The following is a 21,008-nucleotide window of genomic DNA, read 5'->3' as shown; positions in this document are numbered from 1 at the left end:
TTTTGAACGTCAATAACTCAGCTGCCCCTGGACCAATTTCAATCATTTTATCACCAATCGATCAGAAATATTCCTTCGCATCTGTTTAAATTAGGACTTTATCAATTTTGAAAATGTAATTTTTGAAATTTGCACGAATGTGCAACTGTTGCTATGATGATTAAAATTATCACTGATTGCCTGCGAAAAGCGATATCCCTAACACAGATTTCAAAGTTGAATTCCATCCAGTCTCACCAATTATTCAATCACCGCGGTGAGTGGTGGTGTTCTCCAGTACATAAAGAAAGGCTCCTCGCAAGCAGCTAGCTATCAAGGCTGCCCTCACCGCTGATTTAATTTCAATCACCGTGTGTGGTGGTGTCTGGTCGTCGGTATTAGCATCAGCAGCACTTTTGGCGTGTGGCGTTGAACATTGTTCTCCAGTACACAACGAAAGGCTGCCTGCAAGCAGCGAGCTGCAGCCCATATGAGCATCCATAGAAGGAGGAAGAAGCCGCACCACTATTGATCGGAATCAGTAGCTCTTTGCGAGTCATGTGCGTCATACTAAAGAGTATAAACAGAGAGAACCCCGCTCAAATTCCTATTCCTACACAAAACACAAGCTCTTGCTGCAGTTAACAAATAAGATTTATTATATAAGACCACGTTGTCCTACGTCACCATTGCGTGCAACCCCATAGGGCTGTCCCTTGTAGTTTTTTACATCGTTCTCAGTCACCCCGGGGCAAGATGAGCGTGAGGGAAAACGTGCACCCTTAGCAGACTTTGTTCTGATATGATATTTTTAATTTTTAAGAATCATATTCCATAGTTTATCAAAACAAAATACCAGCACCAGGGTCAAACATTAACTGAAAGTTGTAACAAACGAAACAAGAAAAGTGTTATTGCAAATTCTTATTAAAAAAGAGTGATTTTTTCCGGTCTGCATATGTTTATGAATGTGTCGGTAGTAGTTGAATATTCCTCAATCAATCATTTTTGGAGCGTTGCGTAGGATCATTTTTGAATGTGCAGTATTCTTAAATATTATATTTTTTAGGTAAACTTGACAGGCGCTCGTCTTCCCTAGGGTGGCGATCTTACCCCGCCTACCCCTAATCATCAGAATAGTGTGTTTCGTCTGGTTTGTTTTGATTATACATTTCGTTTCGAAATATTCTTTTATTTTGAACGGGAAAATCAACGGTGTACAAAGTAATCAGATTAAAAGCGGTCAGATTACCGGAGGTTCACGATATTCTACATTTCGATCATATAAATAAATAAGTTCACCTTGCTAAATTCCTAGCTTAATGCATAGCTTTAAGCATTTCGGAGATAAACGAGTCGCATTCAGATATTCCTAGAGACACACAGACACATGCTCTCATTTTATTCAGAATATTTTTATATGTTTTGAGTTATTGTCCAATTATTTATAAAAGTTACACTCTACAAAAATAATTACACTTACTTGTTCGATTTTGCGGCATTTGATAGCTCATATTGGTATCCACGGGCGAAGTAATCCACACCTATATTGATTCACAATGAACATACAAAAAAAAAGAGAAACGTAAATTAATTCACTTCCTCGTAATAGGAACTTAATCGGTCACTGCTTGTTCATTCTTCACTCTATGATGCACCCTGAGCGGCATTGGGTAAACACGGTAGCACTTTTGTTCGTTTTTTCATGTTTTCAATATCCCATCCGCTGGAAGTCGGTGCATCTTTTTGATGGTGTTTTTTATTGCTTCTCTACACTTCGTAAGAATCGTTCCTTTCGGCTGAAAATCGGCGGCTTCTCTTGCTCTCAAATGCGGGTGCGGATGTGTAGGTACGTACGGGATGCGATATTTTCACTGTAAACCCCAAGCCAGCAAACACACACTCACACATACCGGAGCAACTCTACTCATACTGCTTCGTTGTGATGCATTCTTCACAGGGGAAAAGTGGACAAACTGGCGGACACGGAAAGCAAAGAATAGGAAAAGTGCACTTGCATCAGACACCTTTTGTCTGAGACGAACGTGGAAAGGGGCTTGGAGGAATGTGTCAAGTGCATTGGTTCTATATAGCTTGGCGTAATCGGTTAGAGGCAAGATTGTCGTTTGTATAAAGTTAAGAAGGAGAGTGATATTCTATGATATAGGGGAAATGGCTCTAATGTTGGCCTATGGAGCTAAGATTGGGCCCATCGCTAAAAATCTGCTATTTATAAATTTTATCTAGATGAACGCGTCATTGGGACGGAACTAATGGATATTTTTGGTCGCTATTGAAAATGTAGTCGATTGCTGAATTTATGTATGGGCCCAAATTAGGGGCATTTAGGTCGACATTACATCCATTTCCCCTATTTATGTGAATACGAAGTTGGAAGATGCGAAATTTGCTTCAATAAAGACTGTACTCGGAAAAAATGCGACATTTTGTTTTGGGTGTAACTTTTTATCGCGTGGGTAAAAATTAATGAAATTTTGGGTAATACTAGTTTAGAGTGTTATGTATATGTGTGCAAAATTTGTCAAGTAGTTTTCAAGATGCATTCGAAACAAGAAGAGCTACGCCAGCAAATCTTGGGCGCGGTGATCGATAATCCTGGTCAGTCGCACAGATGGATCGGGAAAAGGCTTGGAATCCACCATTACACCGTGTCCCGCGTTGTGAAGATGTTCCAGGAGACGAAGGCCATCGAGCGGCGCGCTGGAAGCGGCCGAAAACCGAAAACGGAATACCCAGAGAAGGCGCGGAAGATAAAGCAGTACTTTAAGAATAACCCGAACCTTTCCACCCGAGACGTGGCCAAAAAGGCCAATTCGTCGAAGTGGTTCGTTCAGCAGACCATGAAGCGGGCTGGGCTACGTGTTTTTAAGGTCAGGAAGGCGCCAAACCGGACTGACAAGCAAAACACGGTGGCCAAATTGCGTGCGCGGAAGCTGTACCGTGAGTGGCTGGTCAAGCCAGGCTGTCTCGTCATGGACGACGAGACATATATCAAGGCGGACATCAAACAAATCCCCGGCCTCGAGTTTTTTGTCGGTACGTCCCGCATGGAGGTTCCGGAAAAGTTCCGGAAGAGAAAGATGGACAAATTCACGAAGAAGTACCTGTTGTGGCAGGCGATCTGATCTGCGAGTGCGGACGGTACAGCAAGCCGTTCGTTACAACCGGCACCATAAACGGGCAGATTTATCGAGAGGAATGCTTGCAGAAGGGCTTGCTGCCGTTCCTCCGCTCTCACCGTGGTTCCACGCTGTTCTGGCCGGATCTCGCTTCGTGCCATTACGCCAAGCCTGTAATGGATTGGTACGAAGCGAAGGGCGCTTAATGTTGTCCCGAAGGAGGCGAACCCGCCAAATACACCAGAACTTCGTCCGATCGAAAAGTTTTGGGCGATAATGAAGAAGAAGTTGAAGAAAAGCGGATTCTAAACCGATGACCCTAATAAAAATAACCATGAAAGAGAGCTTAACAACGTGTTCGGGGTATCATCCGAATTATTTGTGGGATAGTTTATCCATCCGGGATATAGTTCGTTTATGGTATTTGTTTATTAGGGGAAGCTTTGAAGAAAAACTGGGAGAAATTGTGTAAGGAAGATAGGCAAAGCCTCGCCCAAGATATGAGCAGTGTTAAGAGAAATGTACAAGCATTCAGCTGGGGGGAGGAAATTCAATAAATAAATTATGCCAAAACATAGCTAATATATAGTTATTTAATCCCTGAAAATTTGAGAAGTATCCGATTTAAAATTAATTTTTGGTGTTCATTTTTGTGTGTCTCATTTTTTTCGAGTTCAGTCTTTATCTAAAAGTTGACTGTTCCCGAATTTCATAAACTGTGTGTTAACTCAAAAGCAATTAAGCTAGGAATGGTAAAATAAAGACATTTGTATGATAAACATGTCTGAAATTTGAGTTAAGCTAAGGGTGACCATTTATAAACCATTTTCCAGCTACAGGGCTGGTAGTAGGTATGTAATATAATGGTAGTGACATTAGTGAGCTAAATATCGAAAATAGTGACCAAAAAGTGATCACTAGTATCATATATTGATCGGGAAAATATGGTTCCAATCTTTCGTTTCTTGCGGTTGTGATTGCCACTTCGAGAAATTTTATAAACTCACGTATCACGATCCAATCCTATTCTCCATTTACAAATACAATACAATACAAATGATTAAACTATTCCACAAATGGTTTTGATGATATCCTGAACACGCAGTTAAGCAAAATAACCATACAAATTTTATTAGGACTCACCCTGCACTCTTTTATTCACCTTTACTTTTTTAAATAAACAACTTACTAACTTTAATTTAGATGCTGATCGCGCATTGGTGATAAGAACGAAAAATGTAGGCCCAGAGAAAAATATACAAAGTCTCGGACGTAGCCAAATCTTGACAATTTTAAAGATCTAATATAGGGTTGTCCTGAATTTCGACCTAAGAGCCCCTAATATTGGGCCCATACATACATTTCGATTGAAAGCATTTTTCCCATTTTTTCACCAAAAATCAAAAATATAAATTTGTATTGTCCAGATCGAGTTCCAGATGACGCATTGTCCTAAAAAATGAAGAACAGGAGAGTATTATCGATGGGCCCAATTTTTAGATCCATAGGACAACATTAGAGTCATTTCCCCTATTAAAAATAGAAGCTTCGAAGATACGGGCACCGATTCTTCTAGCGGGACAAACAATAAAACTGTTGCCCAACGCTGTAAAGCTGTAAAATTTATTAAGCTCTTATAAATAATCACAGGCGTCGCGCGCCTCATTTGTTTATCTGTGCACCAAGCTTTGTTCGTTATAGTTTACCACAACGTATTAGCTTTTGTTTTTTTTCAATGCTCCATGAATTCGAGGGACATATTTTCATTTACTATATTAATCACTTGCTAAAGTAACATTTGAAGGGCCAATCATCTTGTGTAAACAAAACTTGTATGGCCCTCTTCGCGCTAACCGAAGTAGGAGGAATTGCAAAACTTGACTAATTCTCGTTTTTATCACAAGGCTAACTTTTTCGACTGAAGTGTAATGAAGAATATCCGTCAAACACTTCCGAAAACATTTTTCTACATAAAACAGTGTCAAAATCTTGAGAAAATTAATGAAGTCCCCTGGGTAGCAAACTTGAATTCTAGACTAACATTTGAAAGGGGCGGAAGAGCCAAAATGTAAACAAACCATATTTTGCCACATATAGAGAGAATAGTTCACAAACTACTCGATAAACACGAAAAAGTAGAAGAAAATATTACTTCAAATCATCAAAAATGTTTCTTCTTACATGGTGTATTTCCAACTTTCAACTCTATGATGAATCTGGTTGTTACGTCTTGCACCAGAACTACGAATTATATCGTTTTAATATGCCAGATGTTTTGATTCTGTAGTATCTAGTCACGCCCGATTCATTTGAAATGCATCCGATTGATAGTTCACGTGTAAACAACGAACAAAAAGAAGACCAAAACATCTCCGGGCGTAATTCCACTCTCACAAAATTTGAGAACGAAGAACCAAGGCGGAACAACAAACAAAAAATCCCGAGGGTGTACTTCCACGGCGCATCACCAGTGTTGGCAGTTCAAAGGGTGGAAGATCTGGGGGGTAACAACATGTATGAAATTATCAGGGCGTATGATGTTTTCTTCTCATTTTCACGACAAAGAAAACTTTTTTTGAGTTTTTAGTGATGCATGATGATAGATTACACTATTAACTATATGTCAAGCTTATAAAATCAACCAGAAAATGGAAAGTCGTGAAATAGGATTAATTTTTAGGTCAACAAAATTCAGAAGCGATTTTCTCGATATGGTCATTTTGGAATTACGCCCTTTGCAAATGTAAGTCTAGAATTAATCAACTCTTTTTTTCATCAGAATGAACCAGGGGAAGCTCATCAGTTTTGACAGGCGCACCGGCGCAACCATCGAGAGATTTACAACTGACAAGAGACTGAGAGCGAGCCTTTGCGTTCTCTTTCTCCATTACTCTCTTTGCCTGCAATCAGATATCCAAGTGCACCGCGAGAAATGCACGCTTTAGGCACCCACACATCACAAATGTTCTTCTAATTTAAACTCACACATTCAAACCGGTCTGCAAGTATGATACACGTCCAAAGCGTACCAGACTGCTGTTTCCGTGTTGCTCCCGTTTGACGCGTGACTGCTGAATGCTTCAATTACAACTAGTGGTGCAAACCGCCATGCATTGTGGAAAATTTGTGGTATGTTTTAAGAGGTGATAGAAGGTCAAGCATTTGACCATTCACAAACTTGCCACCTACCACACAAAAAAGCTCGCTTTTAGGTGCATTATTTAACGAGTTTTGTCATGGTAGTGATATCGAAATGCTTAGAAATCAATGCATTAGGGATTAGGCAGACCATCCGAACTGAATTTATTTCTTTTTGAATCAAAACAAGGTCGAAGATTAAATTGAGCCACACTATAAAATAGCGTATTGATGGTCACTTGTGGTCTGGAGTAAAGAAGTACCATAAAATCTATAAAAATCTGAAAGCATTTTTTTTTAATTATTTACACCTGTGTCGTTCACAGGTTGCACATGTGGACGCGGCCACTGTAAATAATAGGTCAAATAATTATAATTTAAATAACTCACATCTTCAGTGATTATTCATAGCGAATAAGTAACGCAATTAGTTACTTATTTACTACACCCGTGCTTTCGCTTCTAATTACCATATCACTTCTCTTTAGTTTGTAGTCAAAGAGAAAGCACGGTATCTCCTTAACTATAAACAAAAAGCACTCACTATAGACTATAGTGCACTCAGACTCATGCGATGTTCTTGGTGAGGGATGAGCCGATGCGTTTTTACGCAACATCCTCTATGTATTAACTTTTGTAAAACCTCAAACATAGAAGAAAGATCATAACTCTGCGACCTAGACAACTATTCTAGATCGCAGGTAAAGGAAAAATCTCATTATTCTAGAACGAGGAAAATTTTCCAAAATGTTGCATGCGCCTAGGACTTCAAATCTTGAAAATTGGAAATTTCTAAGACAAGCAAATAAAGAAAATTAAAATGAGATCTGGAATAATTTGAGATACTTTGAACAAATCGAATGATAGCTCAGAGTCCTAGAATAATTCAAATGCTTCTGAACGGTTTAAACCATTTTATGATCGAATCTTGGGGGAAGACAGCTTTCGATCATGAGTATAATCAGAGTTAATTTTGAGTAACTCTGAGGCTCTGAACCATTTGGTGTATTATTTTAACTCTTGGTTAAAATTTGACAGATGGAAAGTAAGTTAAATGTTCATTGGACAGTTCGTATACGCCACGATCAGTCAAGTTGCTTTTTACACCGTTGCTTTTTCGCGAGATTGCGAGTTATTAACAGATTGTTTATTCCTTCAGTGAGTGCGAATAGTTTGATAAATTGACAGGAAGTCGTGTCACAGTGGGGGTTTACCCCGATAAAACCATACCGGCGAGTAAAATTGAAATAAATAGTGAACCATTATTATCGGACAAGCGTATAGAGTCGCAAAAGTGGCGACAGCCATTGCTGTCAATTGACCCATACCAGGTGATGTAGAGATCTTGCATGCAAGTTCTTATATAATCACAAGAAGATTGTGTCGTGATTTGAAGTGACGGTTGATTACATTTAATTAATTGGTTGCGAGTTATATTCTCTGTGTTGGCGTAGAGTTTCATCGAAAAAGCGGTTCTGACAAACAACTTCCGTCACCGATTCCCCCCAGCCATGTCGCTGGCGTGGGACTTTCCCCCCCCCTCCCAGACTCCGGAGAAGGGGCAAGTAACACAATCTATGGATCATATACGGGTGCGACACTGCCGGCCTACATGGACCCACAAGGTTTGCACGGTGAAATTGTGGTGTTAAGGATGGAATCCGATACCGAATCCGGAAAACTACCGGAGCATCCTTTCTTGATTCGCTCGTCTATCGAGAAGTGGATAAAAGGAAAAATTGATGGTGCTTTCCCTGAATCTAGAGGTAAAACATACGCACTCAAAGTCCGTTCGCAGAACCAAATGAAACGCCTCCTCGCCATGGATCAGCTCTCCGATGGAACCAAGATCAGGATCACCAAGCATGCCAGTCTCAATACCACCCGTTGCGTAATCAATTGCCCAAGCATAGCAAAGGTAACCGATACCGACATTCTGTCGTATCTCAAGGATCAGAAAGTCACACAAATTCGCCGGATTACTAGGAAAGCAAGAACCGGGACCGAAAGAGAGAATACAGCTACTGTTATTCTGACAATCGATGGAACCCGCATTCCAGAACACGTTGACGTTGGGTATCTAAGGTGCAGAACCCGGCCCTATTACCCAGGACCGATGCTCTGTTTCCAATGCTTCGCTTTCGGGCACACAAGCAAACAATGTCAGCAAGCAGATAAGACATGTGGCCAATGCGCAAAAAAACACATTACTGTTCAGGGAGAAAGCTGTTCTGCCATCTCGTTCTGTCCCAGGTGTAACACGAATGATCATTCCATAGCTAGTCGGAACTGCCCGGTGTATAAGACGGAAGACGCAATACAACGTATCCGTGTTGACAAGGGAATCCCATACCCAGCGGCCAAAAGGATTTTCGAGGTGGCCACCGGAGAGAAATCCTTTGCTGGAGTCACCAACAGGAGTAAAGATTCCGATTTCGCTGACCTCTCAGCTAAATTTGACCTTCTCCTCAGCCAAATGGAGGAAAAGGATCGCAAGATTGCAGAATTGGAGGCAAAGAACCAAAGTTCTTCAACCACTAGCAAAACGGATATTGATGAACTCCGACAGATGATCGTGAACTTGCAAACCGAAGTACGACGTAAAGACGAACGTATTCAAGCCCTAGAATCAGCCCTGAAACCGGAAAGTCGGTTGAACATCATACAGAAACACGGGACCATCGAAGACGTAGTAGCCAGAGTCAAGTCTCTCGAGACCACCGTATCCCAAAAAGATAAGGAGGTTGCCAATCTTCGCCTTGTTAATCAGCAGTATAAAAAGCTCATCACAAATACCAGCTCAAAACTCCCGACACCACCTGTCCCAAAAGAGAACACCAAACAGGAGCAACAACAACAAAAATCCCAACATACACCACACGAAAAACCCTCTGGAACGAAGAAGAAGCAAAATAAACAGACAAGCGACGAAGTAGACTCAAAACGGTCAAAAACACTGGCATACATCTCTGATACTGAAATTGAACTCGACCCTTCGCCATCTGTAGAAAAGGTTGTCGACAACGAGCTTATCTCCTCGGAAGACGAGGTGATGTCCACCGAGGACAACTCAACTCCAATGGAAGACTAGACCTCCACAACCCAGTCCGTCTTACCTGATCAACCGGAAAAGAATTCCCATAACAATCAACATGCACTTTACATCTACACCACCCTCTACTGAGGCTAGAAACAATCAGGAAACAAAGCGGACTGCATCTATCTCAATCACCACAAACATTACAACGACATTGAAAACACCGGATAAGGCCTCGGGTAGTCGGGGCCCTGTCAGTGCGGACGCTATGGACCAACCGGAACTGGCAGACACCCCCCGACACTCGTTAGCAAACTCCGACGAGCACCGGAATTTCATCATCTCGGCCGTGTCACGGAGCAGTCGAGGCCCCCTCGATGCGGAAGTCATTATCCCACCGGAATCGACGGACAACCCTCGACACCCTGTGACCGCCGGAAGAGGGACGGAAAAAGGAGGACACTCCTATCCCCCTTCGGACAGCGTGGGACCAAAGGCAACCGTAATGAATAAGGACGACGAGGGATTCAAGAAGGACAAGCTGCACAACGTCAAAAATTGTGGAAATAATGGGTCGAGTGATAACATCACATTCCCCCAACGAAGCATAAACGATGATCCCAAGGAAGATGAGAATAGCATGGAAGGAGAAAGGACCAGTGGGTCGCGTGATAACTTCACTCTCCCCCACGTGGAATCCGAAAAGGCTCAAGTCGGCAGGCTGAGTGACATAAATACACCCCGAACATTTGAAACACCGCTGCATGAATTAAGTAACATGAGAGATATTCCCAAACAAGCACTATCAAATGCCCGCGAGTACGATAAATGGCGAACCCGGATTGGAGGGAGTCCCCTTCCGATCGCTGGTTCCTCATCTAGTCCGTCCTTCGTATCGATGGCTCAGACGACTTTGCCAGCAGCGGGGCCAGTTCTGGCTGCTTCTGTTGGTGGAGCTCTGCTGGGGTCCACCATTCTCCCCTCAACACTGATAAACATCCACACATCTGAACCCAATCGATTCCATGCCAAGTCAGTCATTGGACCCGGACAAACGTCGCGGGTCACTACTGGTGAAGAACGACCTATGACCGTCGGTCCGTTATCCAGATATCCATTCCTTTCGGTGACCCAGACAACTCTACCGGAAGCGGAAACAATCCTGACAACGTCTACCGTTGATGAATTGCTGGAGTCCATCTCTAGCTCTCCAACCTCGACATGCTCCAAACGGCTCCACACCAGACAAGCGCAACTGCCCTCACTGTCCACTAGTCCTATCGGCCCTGGTAGACCCCGCAGCACTACTTTAGCGATCCAATGGAACATGAACGGATTTTTTAACAATCTTGGGGACTTAGAAGTTCTGGTTCATAATATCTCACCCAGGATTCTGGCTCTCCAGGAGACCCACAGAGTCAACATAATGCAGCTAGACCGCACACTTGCAGGCAAATACCGGTGGATCAACAATTGCAGTCAAAGCAATATTTATCACTCGGTTGCCCTCGGAATTGCTGATGGCATTCCGTTCATCCCTATCGATCTTAATACCGACCTCCCAATCGTAGGAGCCAAATTGGAATCCCCATTCCCGGTCTCAGTCATCAACCTATACCTACCAAACGGGAAAATCCCGGACCTTCTACACAAACTTCAACGAGTTTTGGCCCCAATTGATGGCCCTCTTATACTCCTCGGCGATATCAATGGGCACCACCCATCTTGGGGGAGCTCTAAAGCAAACCTCCGTGGTGCTACCATAGCGGAACTCATCGAGTCCCTCGACTTAGTGACCCTCAACGACGGATCGAACACCTTCGTCCGTGGCCAGTGCGAAACAGCGATCGACATCTCTGCAGCCAGCCCAGCCATTACCGGGCGCCTCCTCTGGAAAACTCTGGATGATCCAGCAGGGAGTGACCACTATCCTATCATCATCTTGTTAGGGGGAGAACCTCCAGAGACCTCAAGGCGTCCCAGGTGGCTCTACGATCAAGCTAACTGGGAACTCTTCAACGATACCGTGACTCAAGCACACATCGACCATCCAGTGGCAAGCATTGAAGAACTCATGGAGATCATTTCTGAGGCCGCAAAAATCTCCATTCCAAAGACCAGTTCAAACCCCGGCCGGAAACCCTTACACTGGTGGTGTCCAGAAGCAAAGTCTGCCATTAAAGCGAGAAGAAAAGCTCTTCGTGCAGCCAAACGCCTACCCATGAATCACCCAGACAAGGAACGAGCTACCGAGCTCTACCGCTCCAAGCGAAATGAATGCCGGCAAATCATCAGGGATGCTAAGAAAAGTAGCTGGGAAGAATTTTTGGAGGGGATCAACCCCAACCAAGCGGTGTCAGAGCTGTGGAGTCGAGTCAACGCCCTCAAAGGAAAGAGAAAGGCCAGAGGGATGGCCCTTCGTCTCCCAAGTGGGCTCACACGAGACCCACAAACCATCGCCAACGAATTAGCAGAATACTTCGCTTCACTTTCGGCCATTAATCGTTACGACACGGCGTTCATACAAAAAAACCATGCGTCCACACAGAGTATTCGTGACATTGCCATCCCGGAGGACCCAATGCCAACAAATATAAACGCTCCCTTTCGGTTCGAAGAACTTAATCTAGCATTATCCGGTAGCAAAAGTAAATCTGCTGGTCCAGACGACATCGGATATCCCATGCTGCAACACCTCCCACCCAACACCAAAATCGAACTGCTAAATCTAATAAACAAAATTTGGTCGGACAACACCCTGCCTAAAGAATGGACTCACAGCCTAGTAGTCCCCATACCAAAGCAGGGACAAGCTGCTTCAACACCGGAAAATTTCCGTCCGATTTCACTGACGTGCTGTACCAGCAAAGTCATGGAACGGATGGTCAATCGCCGACTAATACGGTTCCTTGAAGACAACAACCATCTCGATCACCGACAGCATGCGTTCAGACCCGGCCACGGGACCGGAACGTACTTTACCGGCCTGGGAGACGTACTTCAGGAAGCGATGGAGGAGGAACTCCACATCGACATAGCGGCCTTGGATCTAGCCAAGGCATATAACCGCGCATGGACCCCTCAGGTCATAAAACAATTGGTTGACTGGGGTCTAAGTGGCCATATCCTTCACTTCGTTAAAAACTTCCTTTGTTGTAGAACTTTTCAGGTTCTGATTGGAAACCACCGCTCCTCACCCCGAGCGGAAGAGACTGGAGTCCCACAGGGCTCCGTCATTGCGGTCACCATCTTCTTGGTTGCAATGAATGGTGTCTTTAGTGACCTGCCAAAAGGAATATTCATCTTTGTATATGCAGACGACATCGTTCTGCTAGCTATCGGACGCACCCTCAAAGCATTGCGAAGAAAATTGCAAGCTGCTGTATCAGCCATCTCAAGATGGGCCTCCAAGGCCGGCTTCGTACTGTCCCCAGAAAAGAGCATGGTTTCCCATCTATGCCGCTCCCGCCATCGGCCGATACCAACGAACATCTTAGCGAACAACATTCCGATACCCAACAAAAAGACCATTCAGGTTCTCGGAGTGCGCCTGGACCGAGAGCTGAGGTTCAACGCACACTTTACTGACACTAAAGCCAATTGCCGTACGCGACTAAACCTCCTGCGAACACTCTCAAAACCACACCACAGCAGCAACAGAGAGATCCTACTAAAGGTAGCCAAGGCCACCGTAAACAGTAGACTATTTTATGGGATTGAACTAACCTGCCTCTCCAAAGACTCTCTAACCACGCATCTAGCCCCAACCTACAACAAGGCCATCCGGATCGTCGCAGGTCTTCTGCCCTCTACACCCGCTGAATCGGCATGCGTTGAACTTGGTGTACTGCCGTTCCAATATCAAATCGCCGAAACGCTGAGCTGCAGAACATCCAGTTACCTAGAAAAGACCACTGGGAACCACGAGGTCTTTCTCCTCAGAGAGGGGAATAGAGCCCTAGGAAGCCTGGTCCATCAGGAACTCCCATCCGTGTCCAGGTTACACTGGATTGGAGCCAGAGGATGGACAGAACCAACCCTACATGTTGACCTTTCGATTGCCAAGCACTTTAAGGCAGGGAACAACTCTCACGCTATGCACAGCCACCTAGCGGAGTTACTCAGAACTAAGTATGCCAAGTTTCAACACCGCTTCACGGACGGCTCCAAGGCTGCGGGAAAAGTAGGATACGGAGTAGCAGATACGTTCAACAGTTTATTCTTTCGACTTCCCGATCAATGCTCCGTCTTCTCGGCGGAGGCCGCGGCCATCTATTTAGCCATCACTACGCCCTCCGATAAACCCATTTGCGTTCTAACAGATTCTGCCAGCGTTTTATGTGCCTTGAATTCAGCAACATCAAAACATCCCTGGATCCAAGGCATACAAAAGACCGCACCACCGAACACCTCATTTGTCTGGGTACCTGGCCATTGTGGTATAGGCGGTAACTGCGAAGCAGACCATCTCGCCGCCACTGGGCGCACCGGCCGGATGACTACTACATCTGTTCCCAGTTCAGATATAAAAACATGGGTGAAAACGACCCTTCGAGACGCCTGGTACCAAGAGTGGGTTACAAAAAGGGGACCTTTCTTAAGAAAAATAAAGGACGACATATTCAAATGGAAGGACACTACGAGTCGACGGGAACAACAGATCCTATCTCGGCTCCGATCTGGACACACCCGAGTAACCCATAATATGGGCAGCGCTACATCTTTTCAGAAGTATTGCGACACCTGCAACACTATAATGACTGTCGAACACCTGATCGTTAACTGTCCCTGCTTCCAGAACATCCGGGTCCACAACGGAATCCCGGACAACATACGCAATGCCCTGTCTAACGACCCATCCACGGAAGCTGCTCTAATAACCTTTCTTAAAGATGCTGGATTGTTCGATAAAATTTAATCACCGACCCCCTATACAAAATAACAACGCACCGAACACGGACCCGATTGACTCTAGACTGGATACCACACAACGATTATCTGATTACCCTTCACAACGACCATCCCTTTTATGAACCGCCAATCACGCTGAACAACCACAAAACACAAACGTTAACAAACTCTGTAAAAACCACTATGTACCAAGGGAACACCCTAAGCACATCTATACCCAGGAGAACCCCCTCAGGGTTCACCGAAAAAATCTAAACCACGTTACTCGGGGAGTCCACTTCAGGGTCTCTCGGAGATGAACCAGCCTACGGCTGAAAATCTCCTAAATAAAGAAAGAAAAAAAAAAAAAAAAAAAAAATTAAATGTTGACAACCGTGGCTGGTGTTCTTCTCGAAAACCGGTCGATCGACAGCACAGGGATTTTCGAACATCAGGAATCACTTTCGAAATTTCACTTTTAACCACAAGCTAAATTTAACTCAGCAAATGGTTCACAGCCTGAGTAACTCGCATTGCTCAACAACATTTACCAGGGTGACCAGTGAATTTTCATTTTGAAATTCCCGGGTTTTTCCCGGTTCAAATCTTAAAAAATTCCCGGTTGTTAATATAAAAAAAAAATTAAATTGAACGCATTTTTAAGAACGTGCTGAAAGGAATTTACTGAAAAGATAAAAAAAGTGATTTAAGAAGATTCCCAAGATTCTGGAGCTTTAAAATTTGTGTAGAGTCTGAAACTAGAACTTTTATTTTAAATTTGTGATTAATAACAATCTTCGTCATGCAAGATTTGGAGTAAAAATAATAAAAATGTGAGATTTTTAACAAATTTCAAGATTACAGATTTGAAAAAAAAAAACCTGCTTATGAGTCGTGGAGTCATAATTGTCACGATCTGAGACTTGGAAGCATTATAAGGGTTGTAAAACATTACATAACAATCTATAGAATCTAGCGGGAAAACCCTGGAATTTATAGTAAAATTTAAAAGAATTCAAAGTGTTGATTTCAAACAAATATTGAGTAGGATTCCCACACAGTTTTAGAAGGAGAAGTTCTGAGCAGATTTCCAGAATTATTCTGACATGAAATCCTTAGAAATTGTTAGATGAATTTGGACGGATTTCTGTGAAGAAGAATGCAAGTTCTAAATTAAATTGTTAGGTAATTTTAGAAAATTTCAAAAGGAGGGGAAAACAAAACTTTGCGGAAAATTCCTACGTGTTTCTGAGGAGATTTGTATGACAGATGAATTTTAAGAAGAATTCCAAGAGAATTATGATCATAATTCAACAAGAAGCAGAGTTCTAAGAGTGTTCTGGCAATAATTTCAACCCTAGTGCAAAAGATTCATCACAGAACTCCAAAAAAAATTGATTGCAAAAGATTTGCTGGTAATTAGAGAGAAATTCTTTAAAATACTCCAAGCGGTTTCTAAATAAATTTTCGAAAGATTACTGCTGTTTTAAATAGAGTTAAAAAAAAATTTTGAAAAGATTTATAAAGAAATAAAAGTCTCCGGATAGGCTCAAGGGAATTCTAAGAAGGATTCCAAATAAATTCTTATAAGTGGTTCCGAGGAAATTCCAAAAAGAATTCAACGGTAATTATGACCCGGAGTGTTTTTTGGTTTATTCAGAACAATTTCAAGATAATTCATAACAGAATTCCAAGTTAATTCTGGAATTGATATCATGAGAATTTTGATCAACGAAAAATTAAAACCCCGAAAAAGAATAATTCAGTTTTGGTTTTGTACAAATATTTGGTTCCAAAGTCCAGCATCTTAAATATTTTCTTTTAAGGACCATGCACTTTAAATCTGAAATTGAGACAACAAAAATCAATTTGCAATATTGCTGAGTGATTAAATTCTAAAAACAATAAGACGGAAAACTGAGGAAAATTTTGCAGCAAATAGAGCAAGACATTCATTTGGTAAAGGATCACTCTGTTTTAATGGTTTATTCTAAAATTATTGTGTAAAAATTTGCTCCTATGGTATGGTTAATTTATTTTTCCCGGTTCTCTCGCTGAATTCCCGGGTTTTTCCAGGTTACTTTTCCAATTCCCGGATATTTCCCGGTTTTCCCGGTTTGCTGGCCACCCTGCATTTACACATAGCAACCTGGTTGTTTTGTTGAAACCGATGCTGTCAAGCAAAGATAATTCAGTGACAACATTTCAAAGGGGCGTAATTGCATTTGTAAATTTGTAATACTTATTTACACAAGTTTAAGCGGTGCCCTTTCAAACCAAAGCTTAACCGAGAAGATATTCCGGCAATGGAAAGGCAATTGCACTTTCGTATAGCACGCTGCGAAACATTAGCAACCACATAATACGGATTCTGATGGACAATCACAAGAAGGATTCAGGACAGTCCCAGAGGGATTCTTGACAATCCCTAGAATACTTCGGACAATCTCTGGAAGGATTCCAGTCAATCGAAAAAGGGATTTATGACAGTCTCCGGAGGGACTCCGAACCAGCCTAGGGGTGATTCCAGACAGTTATCAGAAAAGATTCCATACACTCACAGTACGGTTTCCGGACAATATCAGAGGGGACTTCGGGCAAACCCAACAGGGATTCTGGACAGTCAAAAGGACGATTTCAGTAAAAATTAAGGGGCATTCATGATAGTTCAGAGAGGATCCCAAACAATCGCAGAAGGATTCCGTACAATTCCAGACAATCTCAGGGAGGACTACAGTCATCCCAAATGGAGGATTCTGAACAATTCTAAGTAGCATGACAAAAAAATATTAAGGGATTCCTGTATCTCTTTGAATCAACTATGAAGTTGGCCAAAACTAATCTAAATATTGTGACCTGGGATGAACAGCTACATAAAGGCCGTATTCGTCAATGTTCCATTTGTGCTAAATGTGGATCATCACAACAACACCCGGCGATGGAAATTTAACCCGTTTCTGATCACAATTTTCAACTATCATTTTCTAAGAGTATCAGGAAGTATAAAGTGATAATTGACCATTACTCTGACTTTTTCTAGCAAAATATTCTCGGAGATGTATATCGATCTTCCATTACGGAAGCTTGTAAATTTTTTTTTTTTTTTTTTTTTTTTATTTATTTTTTTTTTTTATTGGGTATTAAGCTGGAGCTGCGTGACAGCTTAGTTTTCAAGACTTGACCCATTTGAATAAATTTTGCTTCTATCTTTGACAATACAGCAGAAGGACTAGCCTATGTTGGCCGCTTGAACACTGGATTCCGTATGCATTGTTTTAAGATAGTTATAGAAAAAATGCTGTGACGTGTGCGCGTAGATACATCCGCGTAGTAAACCGATTGAATAAGTAAATCCGTTTCGAACGAAATATCTAAATTATGTAAGTTACGAAAACCGCGCGAATTCCGAAAGCCGTGCGAGACAACCGAAGCGAGAAAAAAGGCTTATTATCATTTAAAGAGTGCCACCAAAATAAATGTGATAGCCTATGTTGGCAAGTTGATTAATTTTGGTTTCCTCCCTAGATATTCTACTTACTTACTGCTGAGCTTTGTTCCATTTTTGTTAATTTTAAGAACGTATCAATTATTTCAAGATTTCGCGACCGCACCGAACAAATTCTATGAGCTCAAAAGCGTTTGACAAACTTTACCGAATTACGTATCACTTCTGCGTAAGCTCCGTAGACGTAGGCGCGTTGAATCCGACAGTCGGCAAAGGTTTAACCTGTACCAACACCGCTTAAGGAACGACCTCAAGTCAGTGAAACCGTTTATAGCTAAACATCTAAATTACGTAAGATACGAAAATCGCGCAAATTGTGAACGCCACGCGAAACAACCGTAGAGAAAAAAAAACAACTTATTATCACTTAAAGAGTGCCACCAAAATAAATGTGATAGCCTATGTTGGCAAGTTGATTAATTTTGGTTTCCTCCCTAAATATTCTACTTATTTTACTGTTGAGCTTTGTTTCAATTTAGTTATTTTACCGCACGTATCAATCATTTCAAGATTTCGCGACCGTAACGAACAAATTCTATACTACAGAAGCTCAAAAAAACTTTTGGTGAGCTCTACCGCATTTGCGAATCACTTCTAGACGTAGGCGCGTTGATTCCGACAGCCGCGAAAAGTTAAACATGCATCAATACCACATAAGGAAAGATCGATTTTACGTATGGTTTAGTTCATAGATTAGCATTGACTGCTGTTTACAAATGTAAGTACTTGAACACTAAGAAATAAGTTAACTCAAATGCTTTAACCGCATATATAAGAGATTTCGCGTATTGAGAGAATTATATAGTAATCGAGTACAACAAACTCAGGGGAATACAATACCTCCAAAAGTTTAAAAGCTATTAATTGTCACATACCTTTACTTTTACTTATTTCCTAAACTATTCCTCTCCTTGTTAATCTGCTTAATAGTATTGGTCTGCCTGCGTTTTCTTGTTAATGTTCAAACCTAAATAAGAAGATTTATTCTACAACTTTAAAGGTTAGTTGCCTCCTAAGCGGACCCCCCGCATCCTAATTCTTTTGTTAATCTACTTAATGTCATTAGACTTTCTGAAGTTTCTTATTTAAGTTCATTTGATGATTATGATATCTCATTAGTCTAATTTAATAAATTATTAAAAGCTCTAATTCACCTAATCAATCATAACCCATGCTTTATAAAGTACCTGCACTTGTGCTTGTAATCTAAAATTAAACGTGTTTCAAGTACTTTTGATTTAAGCCTATACCTATTTATTATATCTTAGTTCGACCCAGGTAACACCTTCATGTGACTAAAATGCTTCATTTTGAAGTTAGTTTCCTAGCTGATATTTACATTATATAGGGTATATGTTCCAATTACGCTCTCACGTTTCCACTATGTCGCACCACAAAAATACATATGGGTATGTCACAATAGAAGCACACCACAGTGGAAATCCCGAGCCATAGTTCAAACACTTATCCCAAATCAAAATGAAGCACATATAAGATTATTTACAATACCATGTCCAAAATGGTGTTTAACATTGTTCCCTGAGTAATACCTCAATGAAAACAACAATGAAAGCTTGTCACGCAAATAGAAGGAGCACCGATGGGCACTTTCTGAAATACTTCAATAGTATAATTCCCTTGCAAACCCAAATAAATCTATCGTAAAAAATAAATAAAATAAGAGTGATTTGCGGCAAAACCCGCCAGTATCACACCCAACGTCAGTGCCTATACGTAAGCGTACTACGACGCGGCTCTCAATAAAAGGAGTAATAAGTGTGATACTATCACTGCTAGACTAGATCTTTGGTTCTCTCATGCAGTGGTTTATCAGAGAGGGGAAGCTTAGTAATCCCCATTGCCTGCCCATGACGCCATTCTATCGCGGCATGAGCCAGCAACGCCGACCATAAATCTACCGTCTCCAACACTCCACTAGCATGAAATTAAGCCCGCCCACCAACAGCAAGGTGCAAAAACTAGCCAAGGGGAGGGCCATTACGGAAGCTTGTAAATTTAAAATTAAAAGGGAAGAACTCTTGTTCTAACAAAGTGTTGGTAGGTATGAAATAGTTGACATATCTCACATATTGGCCTAACTGAATGTAAATGTAAACGTGATTTGAAACATCCTTCATTCATATTCATATCCTATCCTCAGCTCTGTTTTCATTGTGTTAGTTGCGAAACTTTTAAATGTCGTTTGCGCAAACATAATTTACAATGATGTGTTAATTATTAAGTTGTAATCCGATCAAATGATGCTAATAACTAAATGAATAAATGAATAATTTCTACAGCTCCTTGTGTAATCATGTTCCCAAACGCATTTTTAAATTCCCAAGAGGAAATCCTTACATTCCAAATAAATTTGCGTTGAAGTTTCTTTTAACAATTAAGATAGACTTTAAAAAAGAGTTTCTTGGAGGATCCAGAAGCTATTTCCATAAATTACAAGCACGGTTACACACAGGGAAGCCGACAATATTCCCTATCCTGAATGATCGGACAAACAAGGAATCTGTGGCGCAGACTACTCCTTGTACATAAGAACGTCGAAACCTTCAGATACTTTATACTTACAATAATTACGCGTCAAATTCCAATATCGTTATCATACACTAAACTGAACCCTTGGCATATACTTTTCTCATCCAGTCGCACTATCAAGGTCCAATCTAATCCGAGCTGTAAGCCGTCCTTGCGACTATCGACAGCGCGGCACAAACATAACACAGAGTAAGAAGTTCCACTACTGTACTGTGTGCAGTGAGAACGAGAACAAAACTTCTCAGCCGATGTAGATTACGAAGATCCATGTTTGAAGCAAAGGCAGATAACAAATGAAACAGTGGAAACAGGCACGCGGGGTTGGCTGACTCTGGCTGGGTTGTATAAATCCGTAAGAGGTTTATGATTATTTCTTTCTCTCCTCTAGCTCGTCTTTCTCCCGACATTCTTGTTACGTATTTATATATGGGTATGATGATTTTTCTTCTCTTCTCTGTTATACTGCTGTTCCGAGAAAACTCCATTTTGAAAGTCTCGCTGGATGAGCTGTCTTTGCTTCATTGGTGTTCGCTTCAGATGAACCATTTCCGAAGAATATCAAAGAGAATCCGACGACTGTTGAACCATGTTTGGATTTAAAGAAACAAATAAACACATTCATGGGTAGACGAAGAACGACACGAAACGAATGGCACTATTTTCCTGGTTCTAATGTCGATGAAGTATCCATATTACTTACTACATTTTTTTATTCATGTAAGCTTCTGTGTTCACCGCATAGCCATAATGTTAAACTTATTCACTGTAT

General features: G+C 41.7%; 1 protein-coding gene across 3 annotated transcripts in view; it reads right to left on the bottom strand.

The window, feature by feature from the left end:
- The window catches only part of arm (armadillo), a 109,824-nt gene that overhangs the window by 88,185 nt on the left and 631 nt on the right, over nucleotides 1-21,008 (bottom strand). For all 3 annotated transcript variants that reach the window (XM_065218981.1, XM_065218982.1, XM_065218980.1), the window contains exon 2: nucleotides 1,463-1,523. In XM_065218981.1, the coding sequence (XP_065075053.1) occupies nucleotides 1,463-1,493 (31 nt within the window). In that variant the 5' untranslated portion in view covers nucleotides 1,494-1,523. The remainder of the gene's footprint in view (nucleotides 1-1,462; nucleotides 1,524-21,008) is intronic.

The sequence above is a fragment of the Ochlerotatus camptorhynchus genome, unplaced genomic scaffold, assembly GCF_037179485.1.
Source record: "Ochlerotatus camptorhynchus isolate MF236.1 unplaced genomic scaffold, CSIRO-AGI_Acam_v1.1 ptg000096l, whole genome shotgun sequence".
Taxonomy (NCBI): Eukaryota; Metazoa; Arthropoda; class Insecta; order Diptera; family Culicidae; genus Ochlerotatus; species Ochlerotatus camptorhynchus.
The sequence above is the reverse complement of the archived record's forward strand: the minus strand, read 5'-3'. Positions and strand labels throughout refer to the sequence as shown.